At 51.4% G+C, this 20,432-nt stretch overlaps 1 protein-coding gene across 1 annotated transcript in view; it reads right to left on the bottom strand.

Annotated features, from left to right (window-relative positions):
- Positions 1-2,752: 2,752 nt before the first annotated feature.
- TEKT5 (tektin 5) overlaps positions 2,753-20,432 on the bottom strand; it is a 42,061-nt gene continuing 24,381 nt past the window's right edge. The window contains exons 6-7 of the mRNA XM_047779160.1: positions 6,192-6,346; positions 2,753-3,138 (exon numbers count right to left, since the gene is read on the bottom strand). Of these exons, the coding sequence (XP_047635116.1) occupies positions 2,922-3,138; positions 6,192-6,346 (372 nt within the window). The 3' untranslated portion in view covers positions 2,753-2,921. The remainder of the gene's footprint in view (positions 3,139-6,191; positions 6,347-20,432) is intronic.

Below are 20,432 nucleotides of genomic sequence, written 5' to 3'. Positions count from 1 at the left end.
CTAAAAGATTGCATCATAGTAAAGAGGGTACAGACATACCCCCAGATACTGCAGGTTCATTTCCAGACCACTCCCGTAAGGCCACCCTCACCATACAGCAAGGCCCATGCATTTTTTGGTTTCCCACTGCATATAAAAGTTAGGTTCACATTATGCTGTAGGCTATCGATTGTGCCAGAGCATTATGTCTTTAAAAAGTCATACCTTATGTAAGTGAACACAAGTTCGTGTGCTTGACACAGAGCGAGGCCAAATAAAACCAAAACCTTGGAGTATGGAGCAGAGAAAAGTTTATGGCAGGGCCACACAAGGAGACAGGTGGCTCAGCCCACCCCCCCAAAGCCCTAACTCCCTGAAGGGTTTCAGCAAAGCATTTTTATTTTATTTATTGAGATTTTTAGGGCCCACACCTGCAGCATATGGAAGTTCCAGGCGAAGGGTTGAATCAGAGCTACAGCTGCCAGCCTGGTCTACACCAAAGGTCACCGTGATGCAGGATCCCCGACCCAGTGAGCGAGGCCAGGGCTCAAACCCACATCCTCATGGATACTAATCAGATTTGTTTCCACTGCGCCCCAATGGGAACACCTCAGCAAAGCATTTTTAAAGGCCAGACGAGGAGGGGGGCAGGTCTCAGGTAAGTGATCAGCTCGTGCCCAGTTCTCTGATTGGTAGATGGTGAGGTCACAGGGTGATGTCACAGGGGTTACGTTATTAATCCTTAGACTCCAGGAGGCCCGGGGGACTGTGTGCTCATGGTCATCTAAGTAGTTAACATCTTCCATTTTCGCCTCTGCAAAACAGCTCAGGAAAATATATCAGATGCTGTTCTCCAGGTGCTTCAGAGCAGAGCTAAAGCAGAAAATGTAGGGGAGGAGTCTGCCCAGGGAAGGCCCCACAGGGCCCTGCTTGGTTATATTTACTTAAAAACACTTTATGCAAACTGTTGCCTTTGGAATGGATGAGCAATGAGGTCCTGCTGTGTAGCACTGGGAACTCTGTCTAGTCCCTTATGATGGAGCCTGATAATGTGCGGAATAGAACGTGCACATGTCTGTGTAACTGGGTCAGCATGCTGTACAGTGGGAAAAATACTGTATTGGGAAATAACTATTAAAAATAATAATAATTTAAAAAAACACTTTATTAACCATCATCTGAGCCTTCAGCAAGCCGCTGTAGTAACATCAAAGATCACTGATCACAGGTCACTGCAGTGAATATACTATTAAGGAAAAAGTCTGAACTATCGTGAGAACTACCACAAGGTGATGCAGAGACACAAAGTAAGCCGATGCCTTAGGGATAAATGGCACCAATGGATTTGCTTGACACAGAAGCCACCAACTTTCAGTTTTTAAAAAATGTAGCATCTGCAGAGCGCAATAAAGAGGGAGACAACAAGGGGTGTCAGCCCCGGGTCACGGCAGAAACTGTGGAGGTGTTGTTCACTCCTCAAAGTCTGGTCCTGGGACCACCAGCATCTTAGGGAGCGCGTTAGAAACTCAGCGTCTCGGGCTCCACCCTGGACCTACTGACGATGCAGAACCAGCCTTTTAACAAGACCGCCAGGGGATCAGCGCCCGCTCTTTAGACTTTGGGAAGCACCCACCTCAGGAAAAAGTCAAAACTATTTGCCCTGGGTGATCCGGCCTCGGCTGACCCTTCTACATGATTCTCAGCCTCTCCAAGGGCTTCTCCCTCCAGGACTCAGCTCCCTGCCCAGGACACAGCCCATGCTGTTCCTCTCACGGGAAATCCCACCCTGTTCTGCCCCCACCCTCTTCATCATTCAGGCCTCAGCTCTGAGGGCTTCTTTTTTCCTTTTTTCTCTTATTTACTTGGGATGGATTTCACATAACAGCCAATGAACCACTGAAAGTGAATCGCTTTTTGGCATTTGGCACATTGACAACTTTGTCCCACCACCTGTCCCTCGTCCCAAACATTCTCATCACTCCAAAATAAATCCCTGTACCCACCAAGCAGCCACTCCCACTCCCCTCTCCCTGGCAGCCGTCAACCTGCTCTGTCCCTGTGGTCTCGGAGAGACAGCCGTGGGTGATGGCTTGGAGCACGTTCTTGATTCTCTGCTAAGGAATTGAACCTGGGCAGCCTGGGTGAAAACCAGGAATGTTAGCCGCTAGACCAGCTAAATGCTGAAGACAGAATGACCCTGATTCTTGCCCCCGGTTGAAAGCAAGGATGTTTCAAGGAGGCAAAGACTGTAAAAACAGGTATAAAGCTTATTGTTAGAAACACAGTAGAGCACACAGAGGGGAAGTCTGTTTATCTAAGGCAGAAGCAAAGCACTGATACACACCAAAAGGAGGAGTGCAGCCCTAAAAAGCAAAAAATAGTAATAGGAATGATAATAAATACAACACCCGATCTAGCAAAGCTGGGATTCAAACCCAGGGCTTCTGACTCCAGATCCTAATTTTTGGCACTGCCCCCTATGGCTGACAGTCACCTCCACCTGGGACTGACCTCATTTTCTAGAACCAGCTTGTTCAAGGCCACTTGACTCCTAAGTGACAGGTGATTCCCATCCCTGATGCCCAGTCTTTGGACACCACAGTCTATATACTGTGTTCCTAAATGGACAAACAGGTCCCCCAAAATACAGCCTCTTCCATTCCTGGGGAGCCTGACAACCCTGTAATGCTCTGTCCCCAAGTGGGGGGCCCCAGTCTGTCCCTCCCAGGACCAGCCAGGAGTCTGGTTCTGCAGCAAGGAACTAGCCCCAGGATTTCTGGTGTGGGCACATTTATTTTGGCTCTATATATATATATACATACTTCCTGATAGGAGGAAAGGGAGAAAATGACACGTTCTTTTATTTCATTTTTCTGCCTTTTCAAATTCTATGCTGCGGAAGGAGGCTGCGTGGGGCAGGGCGCAGGGACGGCGGGGACAGCTCAGGGGCAGATCCCCAGGCACGGGGCACTGGGGAAGGTCTTCCTCATGCCCATGCACTTCTCCTTGTCGATGCACAGGGTGTTGGCCTTGATGGCCAGCTCGTGCTCCAGCCGGCACTTGGTCATGAGCAGCAGCTGCAGTGTGTCCCGTGTCTCCCGCAGCCTCAGCTTGAGGGTCTGCAGGGTGTCATCGATGGTGAACACCTCGTTCACAAGCCTGGGGAGAGAGCAGAGGGTGTCAGCACAGCACCTCCGTGTGCCCGGGGCTGGGAGATGGTGGTGAGTCAGGGAGGGCAGGCAGAGAAGTGAACACACAGCCGCGCCCCTGTGGGCACTAAGCACAAACAGATGCAATGTTCGGGAAAACAAGCTGAGGTTTCCTCATTTCAATACAGACTCGCCACAGGACCCAGCAATTCCGCTCCTGGGTATGTGCCCACGAGCACTGCAACCAGACACTCAAATACGGGTGCAAAGACTTGTGATGTGCTAATAACAAGAGTCAAAAGGTGGAAACAATCCACATGTCCACAGGCGGATGAAGTACAGTCTACCCCCACGCTGGAATATTATTCAGACGTAACAAAGAGGAATGAAGCACTGGTAGGTGCTACAAAGTAGACGGACCCTGAAGACCCGATGCTGAATGAAAGACATGAGCCACCAAAGGTTCCGTGTTGTCCGACTCCATTTACATGAAATGTCCATAACAGGCTAATCCATAGAGAGAGGAAGTAGATTCACGGTTGCCTGGGGCTGGAGGAAGGGAGGTGGGGAGGGACTTCCTTTGGGGTCAAATGAATGACAATGTCCTGGAGCTAGATCGGTGGTGGCTGAATATTGTAAACATACCAGGTGTCACCAATGGTATTTTGTTTGTGTTTTCTTACACTTTTAAAAAGCCAGGAGTACCTGCCATGGTGCAATGGGATCAGTGGTGTCTTGGGAGTACAAGGACACAGGTTTGATCCCTGGGCAGGCACAGTAGGTGAAGGATCCGGCATTGCCAAAGCTGAGGCTTAGGTCACAGCTACGGCTCAGATCTGATCCCTGGCCTGGGAACTCCATACCTATGGTGCAGCCAAAAAAGAACAGTAACAACTAAAAAAACGAACACACAAAAAACCGAGGAGTTTCCATTATGACTCAGTGATAACATAATGAGGCTACAGGTTCAATCCCTGGCCTTGCTCTGTGGGTTAAGGATCCAGCATCGCCATGAGCTGTGGTGTAAGTCACAGCTGTGGCTCAGATCTGGCATTGCTGTAGCTGGCAGCTATAGCTCCAATTCAACCCCTAACTTGGGAACTTCCCTATGCTGCAGGTGTGACCCTAAAAAGCAAAAGAAAAAAACCCCAAAACCCAGATAACAGGGCCAGCCTCATGTAGATAAGATGGTCAGTTGTGGTGTCTGCTCTTGGCGCCCTGCTCAGGTGTCACTTGTGTCCCCAGCGGCTGTGAGACCCACCTTGTGGGGAGGGATGGTGACACAGTGTTCAGGACTGGAGGACACACTGTGCTGAGGACTTGGGTTGATATTGGGGTGAGCTTCCTGCGACAAGCCTGAGCTAGAGAGAGGCAGCAGAGACACCCAGCCACCCCTCTTTCCTGGGGCTCCCTTTTCTGCAGCAGTGGAAACAGTCTGTTCGGAGCCATCCACAGCAGCAGCTCCTGACCTCTTTGTGTGCATTTTGCATGAATAAAGACCAGAATTTAAATTCTGTTTTAGGTTAACTAATTTAAATGTAAATCTAAACGGACTTTCCTTCTGGGGAATGGGCGCGGATGGGACTGTGTGATCTGAGAGGGTCAGAAGAAGAGGGGACACGGTAGGGGGCGGGGGAGAAAGAGGACCCGGAAATGGGGGGGAGGGGAGGTAAGGCATGGGAGGGGCAATTCGGAGGCTGGAGAAGGGGGACGGCTTGAGCTCTGTTATCTGCTCAGTTTGCAACACACATACATATAGTGTGCACACACACATATACAGATACACACACATTCTGACTGGGGCTCCCATCCAAGCTCTCTGTCTACACCCCTCGGTGGCACAGCTGGTGGACAGAGAGGCAGGGTGCGTGTCCCAGAGTTGTAGGTCCTCCACATAGCATCTGGTCGCTCCCCTAACGCTGCAGTGCGAAAGCCCCCTGGGGTGGGCAAATGGCTTCTCAGAGCCTCGCCCCAGCGCTGCCGGAGCCCAAGCCCAGCATCTAAGGTGCCAGGACTGGACGGACGGAGGAGGGGTCAGGAGAGCTTCCCCTCCCCCCCCTCGAGGACCCGGACCCCCTTCCAGCGCAGCTCAGGCGGGACCCTGGCCACAGAGCGTCCCCTTCCAGGGTGAAGACCTCCCCAGCAGCGGGCTGCGGAGCAGGTAGCCGGCCTTCAAAGCCCGGGGTTGCTTTGCGCCCCCACGCCCGGCGCACACACATTCAGCTTTCCCGCTTCCTAAGTGATCAGCTCAGGTAGTCACCCAGGCCGTGCAAACATCACATGTGGAACCACCCGGCATTTCTCTCAGAATGTTTTCCCTCCGTCTCGTTGCTTCTCCAGCTCTTTTCTCCACTTCTCAGCTCAGGAGGAAGACCAGCCACTGAGTAGGGGGTGGGGTGGGCGGGGATTTGTTGCACAGCCAGAGAGGACAAATGCAGCGCCCCTAGCGTGGGGGAATCAGAACAGCCGAGCGGCCAGCCCCAGGCCACACAGCATGTCACAGGAAAATGATCCCTGGGTCTGACGACCATTTCTTTCCTTGCCTGATCATTGCTCCACTTCCGACCCTTACCCCAGGCTCACAAACTCTGTTTCTGGGCCCACCTGGGCTTTTTGGCTCCTTTGTAGGCAGAAGTGGCCCCTCCTTAGCTAAGTGGACTGGGCGGGATTAGGCGGGTCTGGGGGCTTGCAGGTGAGAGAGAACTCCCCAGCAGGGGCGATGGAGGCGGAGTGGGGTGTGGGCTGGGCGCCTCTTTCCTGGGAGCCGGGAGAGAGCAGGTGTAGGGGGTGGGCAGCTCCGGCTCGCTGGCTTTTAGGGGGAAGCTCAGGAGGGTTCCCAAGAACAGAATAATGAAACCAGAGCTGCGCAACCATCCTCACTCAGACAGGTGGGAAGGCTGCTATGTAGAGGGGTGGCCTCTGTGGCGGGGAGGCCATCAAAGGCACCGCCAGAAGCCCAGCCCCCCACCCAGTGCCCTGTGAACTGTGGGCCTGGACGTCCTGACCCTCGAAGGGTCGGTTTTCCAGACCCGCCCTGCCCCGCCATCCGCCGCCGCCACGCACTTGAACTGGGGAATATCCCTGCACAGCTCCACGTTGGGGCGCCGGGTCCGGCACTCCAGTCTCGTCTGCGCCACCTTCAGCGGGCACTCCTTGGCCATGATGGACCTTTCCAGCAGCATGATGGTGTTCTCTGTCTGGAAGATCTCCTGCAGCGTCTGCGGGGAACATTTGGGGTATCAGGAGGAACTTGATCTTGGACTTGGCCAATATTAAGGACCCCCAGAACCGAGGATACTCAACAGTCATCACCTCACTGTGGCTAAAACATCTGTTCTCCTCTCTGCCATCCCCAGGGCCTTAGATCTGTGAGTGGTTCTGGTTTCCATGCCCCACTCCCCCCAGACAAGGCTCTTTGTGGTGGGCTGTGCTGACACCCCTCCTAGACTTGGCAGGGCCCAATGGTGAGGTGATGTGTGCTCAGTTCCTGACAAGCCTAAAATGGTACCTTGCCACGGCAACCCCCAGTATCCTTCCTCCAGCTAATCTATTTGTTTGCTTATCTGTCTGCCTCGCTCGCATATAAGCACCATGAGATCAGGGGCTGTTTTGTCCATGCTGAATCCCCCATCGCTAGAAACAGAGCTTAGTGCAGCGTGAGGGCTGTCAGGTAACATACAGGATGCCCAGGGAGTTCCTGTTGTGGCTCAGTGGATCAGAGGACCTGACTCGTATCCATGAGGATGCGGGTTCGATCCCTGGCCTCGCTCAGTGGGTTAAGGATCCAGTGTTGCTGTGAGCTGTGGTGCACGTCGAAGACTCAGCTAGGATCCTGCATTGCTGTGGCTGTGGTGTAGGCCTGCAGCTGCACCGATTCAACCCCTAGCCCAGGAACTTCCATATGCCATGGGTGTGACCCTTAAAAAAAAAAATACAGGATTCCCAGTTAAATATGAATTTCAGATCAACAAAAAAAGCTTTTTGGGGGCACATATATCACAAGTATTTCATAAAACATGCTTATATTAAAACCATTTGCTATTGATCTGAAATTCAAGTTTCATTGGACATCATGCATTTTTATTTGCTAAGTCTGGCATAGTAGGAGCTCAATAAATAGTCACTGAATGAATGAATCAGTCTATCACAGTGGGATTTGGGAGTCTAGATTCTTAGCTAGGTCCCCAACACACACTAAATCTGGGAACAGTATACTCTAAAATTTCTATGGTCCTGTCCAACTTAGATTTTAATACAGGGAGAACTGCTTACATGGGAGTAGGCCCATTCTTGAATGCGGTGAGACTGCAAATATAAGACCCAGTCTGACCTTTAGGGACCTTGCAGTCATGCTGCTTTTCTCTTTTCCATGACCTATGAAATATTCACAAATCATGACAGGTACTGGGATGACTCGTTTAGCTGGGTTGGGCCCATAGTCTATGGCAAAAGAAATTGCTTAAAAGACCATTTTTGCCAAAGAATTAAAGTCCTGGCTTTCTTATTAAGAAAAAAAAAAAAAAGCCTACACAGAAAGCATTTCACTTACGTCAAGAAAACAAAAGTCTGCCCTTTTCCTACTGGGGTTGAGACGGGGACAGAGGAGTGCCCGTTGTGGCTCAATGGGTTAAGAACCCGACATAGTGCCTGTGAGGATGCGGGCTCAACTCCTGGCCTCGTTCAGCGGGTTAAGGATCTGGCATTGCTGCAAGCTGTGGCGTAGGTCACAGGCGCTGCTCAGGTCTGGCGTGGCTGTGGTGTAGGCCGGCAGCCATTGCTCCAATTTGACCCCTAGCCTGGGGCTTCCATACGCTGCAGGTGCATCCCTAAAAAGAAAAAGGAAAAAAAAAGGAGCCAAGGGCAGAGTTTTCTCTGAGGGCAGTGGGGATGCACTGCCTGTTTCAAAGCCCACAGAGGAGGGCTGGCCCCTCACCTGGTACTCAGTGACCCACTCAGACCAGAGCAATGCCAGCTACACACCGGTTAAACATTATCCCATAAGAATGTTCTGGGCCCAGCACATGGGAAGGTAAACACTCCAGTGAGTGGGGGAACACCTACCTCTCTTAGATGCCCTGGGGATTTTTCTCAGAAGCCTGCCCGCTGGGTATGCAGATACACAGAGCTCAGAAAGCACCACCCCAGCCCAGGATGGAACAAAACTGAGCCTTCGAACCATGAAAAAGCTTCCTGGCACCACACTGTCCACTGTGGAAACAACCCCCCCCCCCCAGTCTACCATCTGGATGTCCCTGGGGGAGGGGGCTACTGCTGGGCTGGGAGAGGGGACATCACTGAGGGGTGGGCTGCTGGCCCAGGATGCTCCTCTCTTCCAGGTAAGGCAGCTGCCGGGAGAACAGGGGCCAGAGACCTGAGGATACACTTTGCTTGGCTCCCTCTCTCTGCTCTCTCCACACCCCCTCCGCCCCAGCTCCCGGCCTGGCCAGCCTCAGTGGGGGCCTGAAAGCTCACAAAAGGCCTATCTTTTTTTTTTCTTTTTTCTTTTTTTGTCTTTTTAGGTCTGCATCCATGGCATACGGAGGTTCCCAGGCTAGGGGTCAAATCAGAGCTGTAGCCAACAGTCACAGCCACAGCAACACAGGATCTGAGCCACAGATGCAACCTACACCACAGCTCATGGTAACACCAGATCCTTAACCCACTGAGCAAGGCCAGGGATCAAACCTGCATCCTTGTGGATGCTAGTCAGATTTCCTTCCACTGAGCCACAACGGAAAGGCCTATATTAAAAAAAAAAAAAAAAAAGTTTCAATGAAGTATAGTGGATTTACAATGTTGTGTTAGTTTCTGGTGTACAGCAAAATGATTCAGCTGTGTATACACGCACACACACAGACATTATATACGTGTGTGTGTGTGTGTGTGTTCTCTTTTCCATTTTAGTTTATTGGTGGATCTTGAAAATAGTTCCCTGTGCTCTGCAGTAGGTCCTTGTTGTTTCTCTGTTTTATATGCAGTAGTGTGTATCTGCTAATCCCAAACTTCTAATTTACCCCTTGCCCCACCTTTCCCCTTTGGTAACCATAAATTTGTTTTCTGTCTGCGAGTCTGTTTCTGTTTTGTAAATAAATAAGCTCATGTGTATCATATTTTAGATTCCACATATAAGTGATATCATATGGTATTTGTCTTTGTCTGGCTTACCTCACTTAGTATGATATCTCTAGGTCCATCCTTGTTGCTGCAGATAGCATTATTTCATTTTTTATGGCTTAGTAATATTCCATTTTGTGTATGTGTACCACATCTTTACTCATTCATCTATTGATGGACATTTAGGTTGCTTCTAAGTCTTAGCTATTGTGAATAGTGCTGCTATGAACACTGGAGTGTGTGTCCTGTTTTGAATTAGAGTTTTCTCCGGATATGAGCCCAGGAGTGGGATTGCTGGATCACATCACAACTGTATTTTTTGTTTTTTAAGGAACCTGCATACCGTTCTTCATAGTGGCTGCATATGTTTACAGTCCTATCAACAACACAGGGGAGCTCTCTTTTCTCCACGTTCTCTCCAGCATTTATTACTTGTAGATTTTTGGCCTCTCTTAAGTCTAGGGAAAGGGCTGACATTCATTCATATGCTCAATCATTTCTTCATGCACTGACTCTTTTTATGGATTCACTGAGTCACTCGTTGACTTAAATGTTCACTAAACACCTTTTGGGTGCTAAGAACTATTCCAGGCAATGGACATAGCAGTGAACAGAACAGGCAGAAAACCCCATTTCTGTGGAGCTACATTCTAGACGCTTATTCGCCCGTTCCTTTTGTTCCTTTTTGCAGTATTTATTAAGCATCTACAAGCCCTTCCTACAATTGCAACCATCTGTACCATTGTACAAGTTCAAGTGCCTTCCTCTGTGTTCAAAGCACTTGTAGGAAGGCTTTAGTGTGCAGGACACTAGTGGGAGCGGCCATCACCTAAGAGGCATCCGATACACGTTCATCTCAGTTGTCCAGGAACTCTCACGTGAGCACAGCAGAGGGACAGGGACACAGCGACACAGCAAACTCCTAGAGAGCTAAAACCTCCCACTGATGTTTCAAACCTGCGCACACTTCCAGGAGCGTGGGGCCAGCCTGTCCTGAGCACTGCCTGCTAACACTTGCTCAGCTCCCCTGATGGACAAAGAGCAGCTGCAGGCAGCAGACGCCAGCTACCTTTTAACAAGGCTGCTTTGCTTTCATTCTCTCTTTCTAGCTACCCTCTACTCTGGCAAGGTTGTTGGTTTTCCATCTATAGACATAATATACATACATTTAAAAGGACTTGATGGAAACAGAAATACAAAGTAACAGCCCAGGTGGCACAGGGGTGTGGCAGAATCAGGAAGGTGGGCAGAAGTGACTAGGTTTGGGAACCCCCATATCACCCTGTGTCCTTCAGGCACCTGGATACAGAGGCGAGGGAATTTAGGGGAGGCTGTGGAGCTCGGTGGGTGGTGACAGTGGGATAAGGATGCGAGGGGACAGGTGCCCCTGTGACGCCCTCTGCCCCCCATTTCCTCCTCAGGGCTGGCTTCTGGTGGTGATGCTTTTTCTCCATGTCACCACCTCCTGCCCCGGCTCAGGCATTTCTTGAGCAGGCCTGCCTGTGGATTTTCCACAACCTTCGGGATTTTCCAGCATTGGCTGCTCTAGAACCCACTCATGACTCACACCTGAGGCACATCTGCCCAGGCAAGTGCGTACTCTGTCCGAAATGTTCCCTGAAATCTCGTGTCCAGCCTCTGGCACTCACAGCTAAGATCCTTTGCATTGAAAGGGAGAAAAACGCACCCCCCACCCCCGCAACACACAGACACTTTGTCTTGGGGGCGGCCCCTGATGCCCACCCCAGCCTGGGCACCTCCAGAAGTGACTCAGCCTCCAGAAGTTTGAGGAATGTGAGCCCCAAGGGCCAGAAGGCTGAGGCCATGTGGGCTGACCACAGGCAGGGGCTGGGGACAGAGCAGCCTTGACCTTCATGTGCAGGAGGAAGCTAAGCTGCCAACACCAAGCCCTGAGCTCTGGGACATCAGGTGTCTGGACCCCAAATGCCATGATGTCCCCTGAGGGAAGAGCCCGGAGTCTAACAAGGGGACCCACCTCTCCCAGCATCTGCACCTCCCCCAGCATCTCCACCTCTTCCAGCATCTCCACCTCTGGTGTGAACTGTAGGCGCCCAGGACCACTAGGGAATGTACGGGTCAAGGTGGTTTAGGGAGCTGGCAGCACCTGGGTGCCCATAATCATGGAGACAGACACGTAAAAAATCATCCATGAGCAGGTGGAGGATGTCAGCAGCCAAGAGATGGTCAGGACATAGGAGCAAGAGTGGGTCTTTAAAACGATGCAAGGCGAGGAAACCAGGAAATAGGTGAGCTATTTTGCACAATCTCTTTTGACAACTCTGAAAACCCATGCAGGTACAACAGCCACCTGCATTTTGTAAGAACACATTTAAATCAACAAGTCCGTGTTCCTTAGAGAGTCCCTTTCATTCACTCATTCATGCAAGTAGTCATCTATGGGAGAAAAGGAGTGACCACAATGTGGGGACGAAAGGGGGTAGGAAGGGCTTTGCACAAACATGTGCCAGGAACCAAGAAGCAAGCTAAACGCACCTCTTTTCATCAGGGTCAAAAAAGGAAAAAAATCCCCACAACCCTAGCAGATCTGAAGTGTCCTTTTAAAATAACTTCTTTATTCTTTTAAGGGAGAAAGTCCATTAAAGGAAAAATACTACTTAATAGGAAAGGGTATTTTTTTTTTTTTTTGGTCTTTTTAGAGCTGCATCTGCTGCATATGGAAGTTCCCAGGCTAGGGGTCCATCAGAGCTGCAGCTGCCGGCCTACACCACAGCCACAGCAATGCAGGATAGACCTATGCCGCAGCTTGAAGCAATGCCTGATCCTTAACCCACTGAGGGGGGCCAGGTCTGAACCCGCATCCTCATGGATACTCGTCGGGTTCTTAATACGCTGAGCCACAACAGGAACTCTGAGAGGGTATTCATTTCTAAATGTGGTTGCTTAGAATCACCTGGAAAGATTTTAAAACTGCAAACACCTACCCCCCACCAGCTCTGATGTGGCTGGTCTGGGATGTAGCCTGGACATCAGGATGTTTTAGGAGCTCCCTAAAGCTGCAGCCAGAATCAGGAACCATCCGTGTGGGTGGTAGAGAGATGCGCCAATGTTATAAAGTCTCAGAAGGAAAGAGATGGATTGCAGACCGCAGTTAGGGATGTGGAGTCGTAAATCCAGGCTGTCTGCCTTGGCAGGAAGCCCCAAGTGGGGTCAGGGGAGAAATTTCATCCCTGGAAGATATTTTTGGAGATGTGCTTCTGAGTGATCTGTTCACCACGGGCTTGGGTTTCCAGGAAGGGGCCTGGGAAGGGGTTGCTGCCTCATCACAGGGTTTTCAGGTTTCTGGGGGAAAGCCGAGGTCAGTGATGTGAAACCGTGATGCCCCAACCCCCAGTCCCAGAGCTGTGCACTTGACCCACCATAGCCTGGGCTATCCAGACCTCAGCCCAGGCGCGCAGGAAGCTCAGGGCACAGGCAGCTTGCCAAGGTGGGAGGCCTGGGCAAGTCTGCACATGCTCCGCAGCTGAGGATCTCTCTGACTCAAGGCGCCTGTTGTATGTGTGTGCTCATGCGTGCGCGCGCGCGCACATACACACACACACACCCTGAATAAGTGTCTCAAACACCTGCACCTCCCTCTGTAGTCGCCCAGCCACCCACTACCCACCTCCCTGCCCCCAGAGCTGGCATAGCTCACACATCCACATCACACCCAGCACAGTCCTACCACAGGGCCTTTGCACAGACTGTCCCCTCTGCCTAGGATGCTCCTTCCCCAGATAACCACATGGCTCATTCTCTCACTCCCTTCAGTTGTGGCTAAAAGGCCCAGAAGGCCTTCCCTGATCATCTCCTTTAAAATTACAAACCCCAACCTGGCCAGCCCTCCCCCCCGCCCAAACCTGCTATGTTTTCTCTGTGATTCCTGCACATTTTGACATAACGGCGTTCCATTCAGTGCTGTTCATCTCCCCCCACCAGAGAGGAAGCTCCATGTGCAGAGGGGGTTTTGTTTTGCTCCCTGCTGAATCCCCAGGATCTAAACCAATCAATGCCTGGAAGGTGGCAGCAGCAGCAGCAGTAGTAGTAACAGCAGCTGTAATAGCAATAATACTATCTAACAGTGAAGACAGTGCTGACTGTGCCAGGCAGTTTGCTAAAGGCTTTGCATATATCAACAAATTAGTAGGTGCTTAATGAACACTGGCTCCCTGGAAATAGACACCACGGGGTGTTTGGTTAAAAAGAGAGGGCAGACGTTGGCACTAGACTGCCCGAGTCTGTCTCTCCAGATCCCAGCCCCAGCACATCCAAGCTGGGTGACCTTAGGCAAGTGTCCTAGGCTCTCTGAGCCTTTCTAGAATAAAACAGATTACAGCCACTCCCACTCCATAGAGAGGAGGTGAGGTGATGAGCGCCAGGCCTGGGAGGAGCTCCTAGGAACCTTCGCAAGTGTATAAACCCCTTCTCTGTGGGTGCACAAACTGGTGACACTCGCACTCTCTTGCGGTAACTTGAAGAGCGAGGCTACCAGATCTTCCCACACCAAGCGTGTGCACGCGTGGGTGTGTTCCTCCCACAAACACGTCCTGGAAAGTGCCACAGAGAGGTCATCCTGCCCCTTCCCCATCAGTCCTCAACCTGTGAGAGTGAGATCTCTCCTTTCTCTCATGTCCTCTCTCTCTTTCTCCCCGCCGAGTCCCTAAGCTGGGGAAGGGCTGCCCAGAGCCTCAGAAGCCCCCTCCCCCTTGGCTCCCACAAAGCCCAAGAAGTAGGGGAAGACAGGCCCCTGGGCTGAGGCAGCCTGGCTCACCCGTGCCTGGGCAGGTGCACCTCGGGATTGGCTCAGGGCGTCACCCCATGAGAGGAGTCTCAGCAGACTTGACCCCAGGCTGGGTCTCCGTTGGGAAGGAGAGGGTGGGAGTGAAGGGTCCCCTCCCTGGCCCGACCCTAGCCCTGTTGTCCTATATGCTGCAGGCTGCCTGCCAGTCCAGGCTGGGGTTGAAACTGCGGTCAAAGCTGCAAGACCAGGGAAGGGGCCATTCTCAGCCTCTCACATGCTGTCAGGAGGGGGCAGGAAGGGAAGTCACCCAGTCTAGGCTCAAATTCCAGCTCCTGCTCTTCAGAGCTGTGTGATCTTGAACAGTCACTTAACCTCTCTGTGCCTCACACAATCATGTAGTCAAAATCTGCTGGGCCCTTTTACTCAGGAGCCCCTTTTATGGAGTCAGACACCGTGCAGGGTGTAAAGCCAGCATAACAATCACTTACCCACCAGGCTGCCCTGAGGATTAAATGAAATGATGTGTAAAAATGCTTAGTCCATCTGCCCTGGGGCTGCCCACCACCCACCCCACCTCTCATGTCCATCCTGCAATGTTCAGTCTGTAAGAAGTTTTGTTTTTTTTTTTTTGCTATCACTGGCCTTTTCTTTTTTATTTTAAATTTAAGACAATAGGAAACTCAGATTCATTGGACAGAATTTGTCTTTGCAGATGCAGGCAACCTAAATTCCCTCAGGCCTCCTGACCAGGGCTCAGGCTCCACCTCCATCAACTCACTGATTTGGGCCTAAGGGGTCAAGGCGGGGTCACCTGTGCGATGCGGAGGGACGTTCTCTCTCTCCAGAACGCAGCTCCAAGAGGGGGTCTGCTCAAGGCAGGTGGTGGCCCACCTTCCTGACCCCTCACCCCCGCCTGGGGAACCAAAGGCCTTTTTGTTCACAAACCCCCTGCAGGCAGATTCCTAGCCCAGGGGTTTTCAGACAGGGTCTTGGAGGTAGAGCCCCGGGCGGGAAGTCAGGAGACCGGGGTTCCCATCCAAGCCCTGACACAAGCCAGCTGTGGGCTCCCACCTCCCACGCAGAGCCCTGGGCTACGTGGGACTCCAACATCCTTATCCAGCAAACGGCATCCCAGGGCCCATCTTCCTCACAGGCTAGGGCTCAGCAGGTGCTCCTGGACCACATGCATCCTCCGACACATCACCCATCACCTCCACATGCCCACAGCCACTTCCTCTGAGAGCTGTTCGCTGCAGGGGTGGCTGTGTGTATGTGTGTGTGTGACTTTGTTTTTAAGTCTTCAAGTCAACCCCCTTCACATGGTTTTATGTCCCAGGACACAGCCTTCTGGAAGTATTTTGAAGATGCTATAGACAGCGGCCACATTTTTCAGTAAAGCTCTGGATGGTAGATATTTTAGGCTTTAGGAGCCACTTGGCCACTGCAAAGCAAAAGTCATGCCAGACAATGTGTAACTGTGTGGGGTCGGTGGGGAGTAGGGGGGGATCTGTGTTCTAATAAAACTTTATTTACAAAACAGGCAAGAAGGGACACAGTTGGCCCTGGGGCCAGTCATTTGAGGCCCCTGCTGTGGCCCATGACATAGGAAGTCCTGATCCCGCTAAGCAGCCCAGCTCCTTTGAAGTGTCCCATGTTCAGAGAAGAGAATCATTTCTCTAGCACCTCACCACTCAAGGTGTGATCTGTGGGCCGGCACCCCTGGATTCTGTGCTTGTCAGAAATGCAGACTCTTAGGCCTCACCCCAGACCTACCCAGCTACTCGGCGTTTTAAGAAAATGCTCAGGTGGTCATCCCTGCACTAAGGCGGTAAAGCCAAAGGCCATGGTCAGCTTTGTCGTCGGAGGGGAATCTCTCCGGCTGACATCCGGGAAGGTGGACAGATGGGACCAAATGGGGGAACAGATAGCCCATGAGGCGCCGAGAGGACGGCCCCCACCAAGACAGGGTGGAGAGATACGGAAGGAACAAGGTCACATGAGCTCACAAACGGCAACATGGGGAGCACTGGTAACAGATGCAGTGTACCAAGGGATGAAGGGCCAGGCCCGCTGGGCCAGGAAAATCAGAAGGAGCCTTGTGGAAGAAAGGCATGGGGGCTGCCAGCCCATGAGCAAATGCCAGCACCACACCCCTGAGCACCTGGCACTGTTTACAATAGCCAAGACATGGGAATGACCTAAGTGCTCATCAACAGAGGAATGGGTTAAGAAGATGTGGTACATCCATACAATAGAATACTATGCAGCCATCAAAAAGAATGAAATAATGCCATTTGCAGCCACACGGATGGAGCTAGAAGTAAATCAAAGAAAGACAAATGCCATATGATATCACTTATATGTGGAATATAAAATCTGACACAAATGAACTTACCCATGAAACAAACCCACAGATGTAGAGAACAGACTTGTGGTTGCCATCGACACTATCTTCTACTTTCTATCCTTTCTTTTCAAGCCAAACCTTAATGCCAGGTATACCATAAGCAACAAGGACCGACTGCAGAGCACAGGGAACTATATTCAATGTCCTGTGATACATCATAACGGAAAAGAAGGTGAAAAAGAACATATGAACATATAACGGAATTGCTTTGCCATGTAGCCGAAATTAACACAACACTGTAAATTAACTATACTGCAATACATTTTTTAATAAAGAGAAAGAATGAACTTGGAGTTCCCGTCGTGGCACAGTGGTTAACAAATCCGACTAGGAACCATGAGGTTGTGGGTTCGATCCCTGCCCTTGCTCAGTGGGTTAAGGATCTGGCATTGCTGTGAACTGTGGTGTAGGTTGCAGACGCGGCTCGGATCCCGCGTTGCTGTGGCTCTGGTGTAGGCTGGAGACTACAGCTCCGATTCGACCCCTAGCCTGGGAACCTCCGTATGCTGTGGGAAGTGGCCCTGGAAAAGGCAAAAAGACACACACACACACACAAAATAAAGAATGAACTCTGGGAGTTCCCATTGTGGCTCAGTGGGTTAAGAACCCAATGAGTATCCATGAGAATGTGGGTGTGACCCCTGGCCTTTCTCAGGGTGTTAAGGATCTGGCATTGCCACAACCTGCAATGTAGTTTGCAGATGTGGCTCGGATCTGGCTTTGCCGTAGCTGTGGGGTAGGCCAGCAGCTGAGACTCCAATTTGACCCTTCCCCTGGGAACTTCCATGTGCCGCGGGTGCAGCTGAGAAGAGAAGAGGAAGAACAAACTCTGGAGCAGGAGACATAGATTCACATCCTGACTTCACCACGTATGGGCTGGGGTGGACGAGGGTGGGGAGATTTAGCAAAAAACACTTGTCTTCAGCTCCCTTATCTGTACAACGAGGCAAATGGCAACCCCCTCGTCATGGGGTTATAGGAGGGAAGAGGAGTTCACGTTAGAAAAGCACTTAGAAACTTCTGGCTGCACAGAGCAAGGTTAATTTGTCTTGCACACGGATGGTGAATTTTTGTATTTTCTCCTTCCACTTGCAACAGGAGGGCAAACCAGATTCTGTTTGCGATCACCGCCCCCCTCAGACCTTGCAGAGGACCAGCTGAGGGCAAGCCCTGGTCCCCAGTAAATGGAAGGGTAAGGTCCATACTGGGAATGGTCTCTGCCCTGAATGGGCTGTGAAAGGCACTGGCCAGATTTGTCCAGGCGAACCCAACCTCAGCTCAGTGGAAAAGTGCGCTGACATTCCTGGCTGGACTAGAAATCCACCCGTAGGCTTTGAGGGGGGATGCGTTGGGCAGAATTGTTTGCCGTGTAAAACGATCTGCCTGCATCGTGTCTTGTGACAGCAGAAAAAGCCTCTGAGGCCAGGACATTATTTTTGATGTGGAGGAGGGGAAGAAAAAAGGATTTAGCTGGGCTTCTCGAGGCTTTGTGCCACCTTGCACATGTATTGTTTTCCAAATTGAATGGAGCCAAGGGGTTTCCAAGGAGATGCCTGGCTCAGTGCTGCTTCCCCAGCTCAGGAAGAGAGAAGGCCACTTGGCATCCCTTTTCTGGTCAAACGGTGGAGGACTTTCAAGTGCAGCCAAGCCCGGGAGCAAGAGCAGGTTGAGGAAGGCTCCAGAGGGACTTGGCCAGAAGCGCAGGACACAACAGCACCAGAGCGAGGAGTCTCAAACTCGAGCACTCAGCGTTTGGGACCACAGCATCTGGGTTGCAAGAGGCTGTCCTGTGCATCGCCTCGTTCGTTCAGCGGCATCCCTGGGGTCTACTTGTCCCCAGCGCCTCCGCAAGTTGTAAGCCAAAATGTCTCCAGACATTGGCAAATGCCACTGGAGAGCAACTTCAGCCTGGGTGAAGTTTACGTGAGATGTTGCGTCAACCCTGCTCACAGTTGTTTCTGTCAGAGGTGGGCAGCCGCCTTCAGACCATGGCCGGGCCGATGCAAGGATCAGCCGCTCAGAGGCCGCCTGGGTTCAGGTGTTCTGAAAGTTCTTGAGAGGTGGGGGCTCATCTTCTGAAGGCTTATCCCAATTTTTAATTAATTGTGTATTTACTTTTTTTTTTAAGAGCTGGTCTCTCCCACTAGAGCATAAGCACCCCCACAGGGGTGGGGACAAGGATCATTGGACCCCCAGCACCTAACTCAGTGTCTGGCACACAGGATACACTTAGGAAACAGGTGGTTCAGAAAGGGAGGGAGGGGATTAGCAAACATTTTTCCACGTCTACACCCGGGAGACACATCTGGAGGACTAGTTGAAACTCAGATGGGAGTTCCCACTGCGGTGCAAAGGGATCTATGGTGTCTCTTCGGGGCGGCGGGGGGGGGGGGGAGGGGGATGCAGGTGCAATCCCCAGCCAGAGCACAGGGGGTTAAGGATCCGGCGTTGCCGTAGCTGTGGCATAGGTGGCAAATCCGGCTCAGATTCAGTCCCTGGCCCAGAACTCCATATGCCACAGGGAGAACAAAAGCAATATAAGAGCCAAAAAAAAAAAAAAAAAAAACCTCGGATGGCTGGGCCCCAGGGTTTCAGTTCAGAAGGTCCAGGATGGAGCCCTAGAATGTGCACCTCTCACAAGTTCCCAGGGATGCTGCTGATGCTACATCCACATCTTGAGAACCACCTGTCTGAGCTCTGAACCACTGGTTCTCAACCTTGGGCTGGGGAGTTGCAAAGGTTGGTGCCCAGGCCATACCCCCATTAAATCAGAATCCGTAGAGATCGGGGTGATTCCAACGTGTGAGGGTTGAGAACCGCTCAGCTGTACCTTTTCATTGGGTTCTCGCAGCTGGTAAGATTCTTCCTCTCTCAGCGATTAGAAAACTGAGCATCAGAGGAATTATTTTCCCAAGATCCTTCAGCCTGGCCATTTGATTCCAGAGCCATATTCTTCAGTCACTTTGCTTGTCCCTCCCCATCAGTAGGTCAAAAATCAGACCACAGCTTTTTACCATTTTTATAGTTAATAATCATTGAGCACTGATGAGATGACCAGTGTGGATGCTCTTATTCTTTTTTTTTTTTTTGTCTCTTTGTCTTTTTAGGGCTGCACCCACAGCATATGGAAGTTCCCAGGCTAGGGGTCTGATTGGAGCTACAGCCACCAGCTGACACCACAGCCACAGCAACACCAGATTCAAGACACATCTGTGACCTAAACCAGAGCTCACAGCCATGCCGGATCCTTGACCCACTGAGTGAGGCCAGGGATCAAACCTGCAACCTCATCGTTCCTAGTCAGATTCGTTCCGCTGTGCCACAATGGGAATGCCGATGCTCTTATTCTTATAGCAAATATTTGACAAGTTTTATTGCTCCCGTTTGACAGAGAGGGAAACTGAGGCACAGAGAATGGGCTGCCTGACCTTGGTCACGCAGCCAGGAAGAGCTAGAGCCAGAATTGAACCCAGCCGTTGGCTCTGCCCCATGGGGCTCACATGTGGGAGAAGAATGTCAAGATGGAAGGGGAATCTGGGCCAGGAGGAGGCAGAGGGTCTGCGTAGGTAAGGAGCTGAGGAGCAAAGGTGGACAGTTTACAATTTGGAAGGAACTAGGAGACTGCTGGGACATTCTCATACCCAGGAGGCGCCAAGGCAACCTTCTGCCTCAGCCAGGCTGCATCTTATATTCTTGTCTCAGTGGAAACCAATCGCAGTGATGGCTCCGCCCAGGGTTCCCAGTCAAAGCCTATGATTGGCTAATAGCAACTGCAAGATGCAGTAATGGCTTCCTGCAGCATCAATGGTTCACCCAGTGAGCTCAGAACAACAGCCCCGAGAAGCAGTCACTTGTACTGTCCCCTGCTCCTACCCAGGCCATGCTGACCTGTGCTCATTTCACCCCTCTCTCCTGTCTGGTCCCTCCAGTTTCCTGCATTTGTTGGCTACCTTCCCAGCCCTGGGCCTTGGCTTTGTTTCCCTGATTCCAGCAGCTCCTCTCCCATTTGGCAGTGTCACCA

The sequence above is a fragment of the Phacochoerus africanus genome, chromosome 5 (assembly GCF_016906955.1).
Source record: "Phacochoerus africanus isolate WHEZ1 chromosome 5, ROS_Pafr_v1, whole genome shotgun sequence".
In the NCBI taxonomy this organism is placed as follows: domain Eukaryota; kingdom Metazoa; phylum Chordata; class Mammalia; order Artiodactyla; family Suidae; genus Phacochoerus; species Phacochoerus africanus.
The sequence above is the reverse complement of the archived record's forward strand: the minus strand, read 5'-3'. Positions and strand labels throughout refer to the sequence as shown.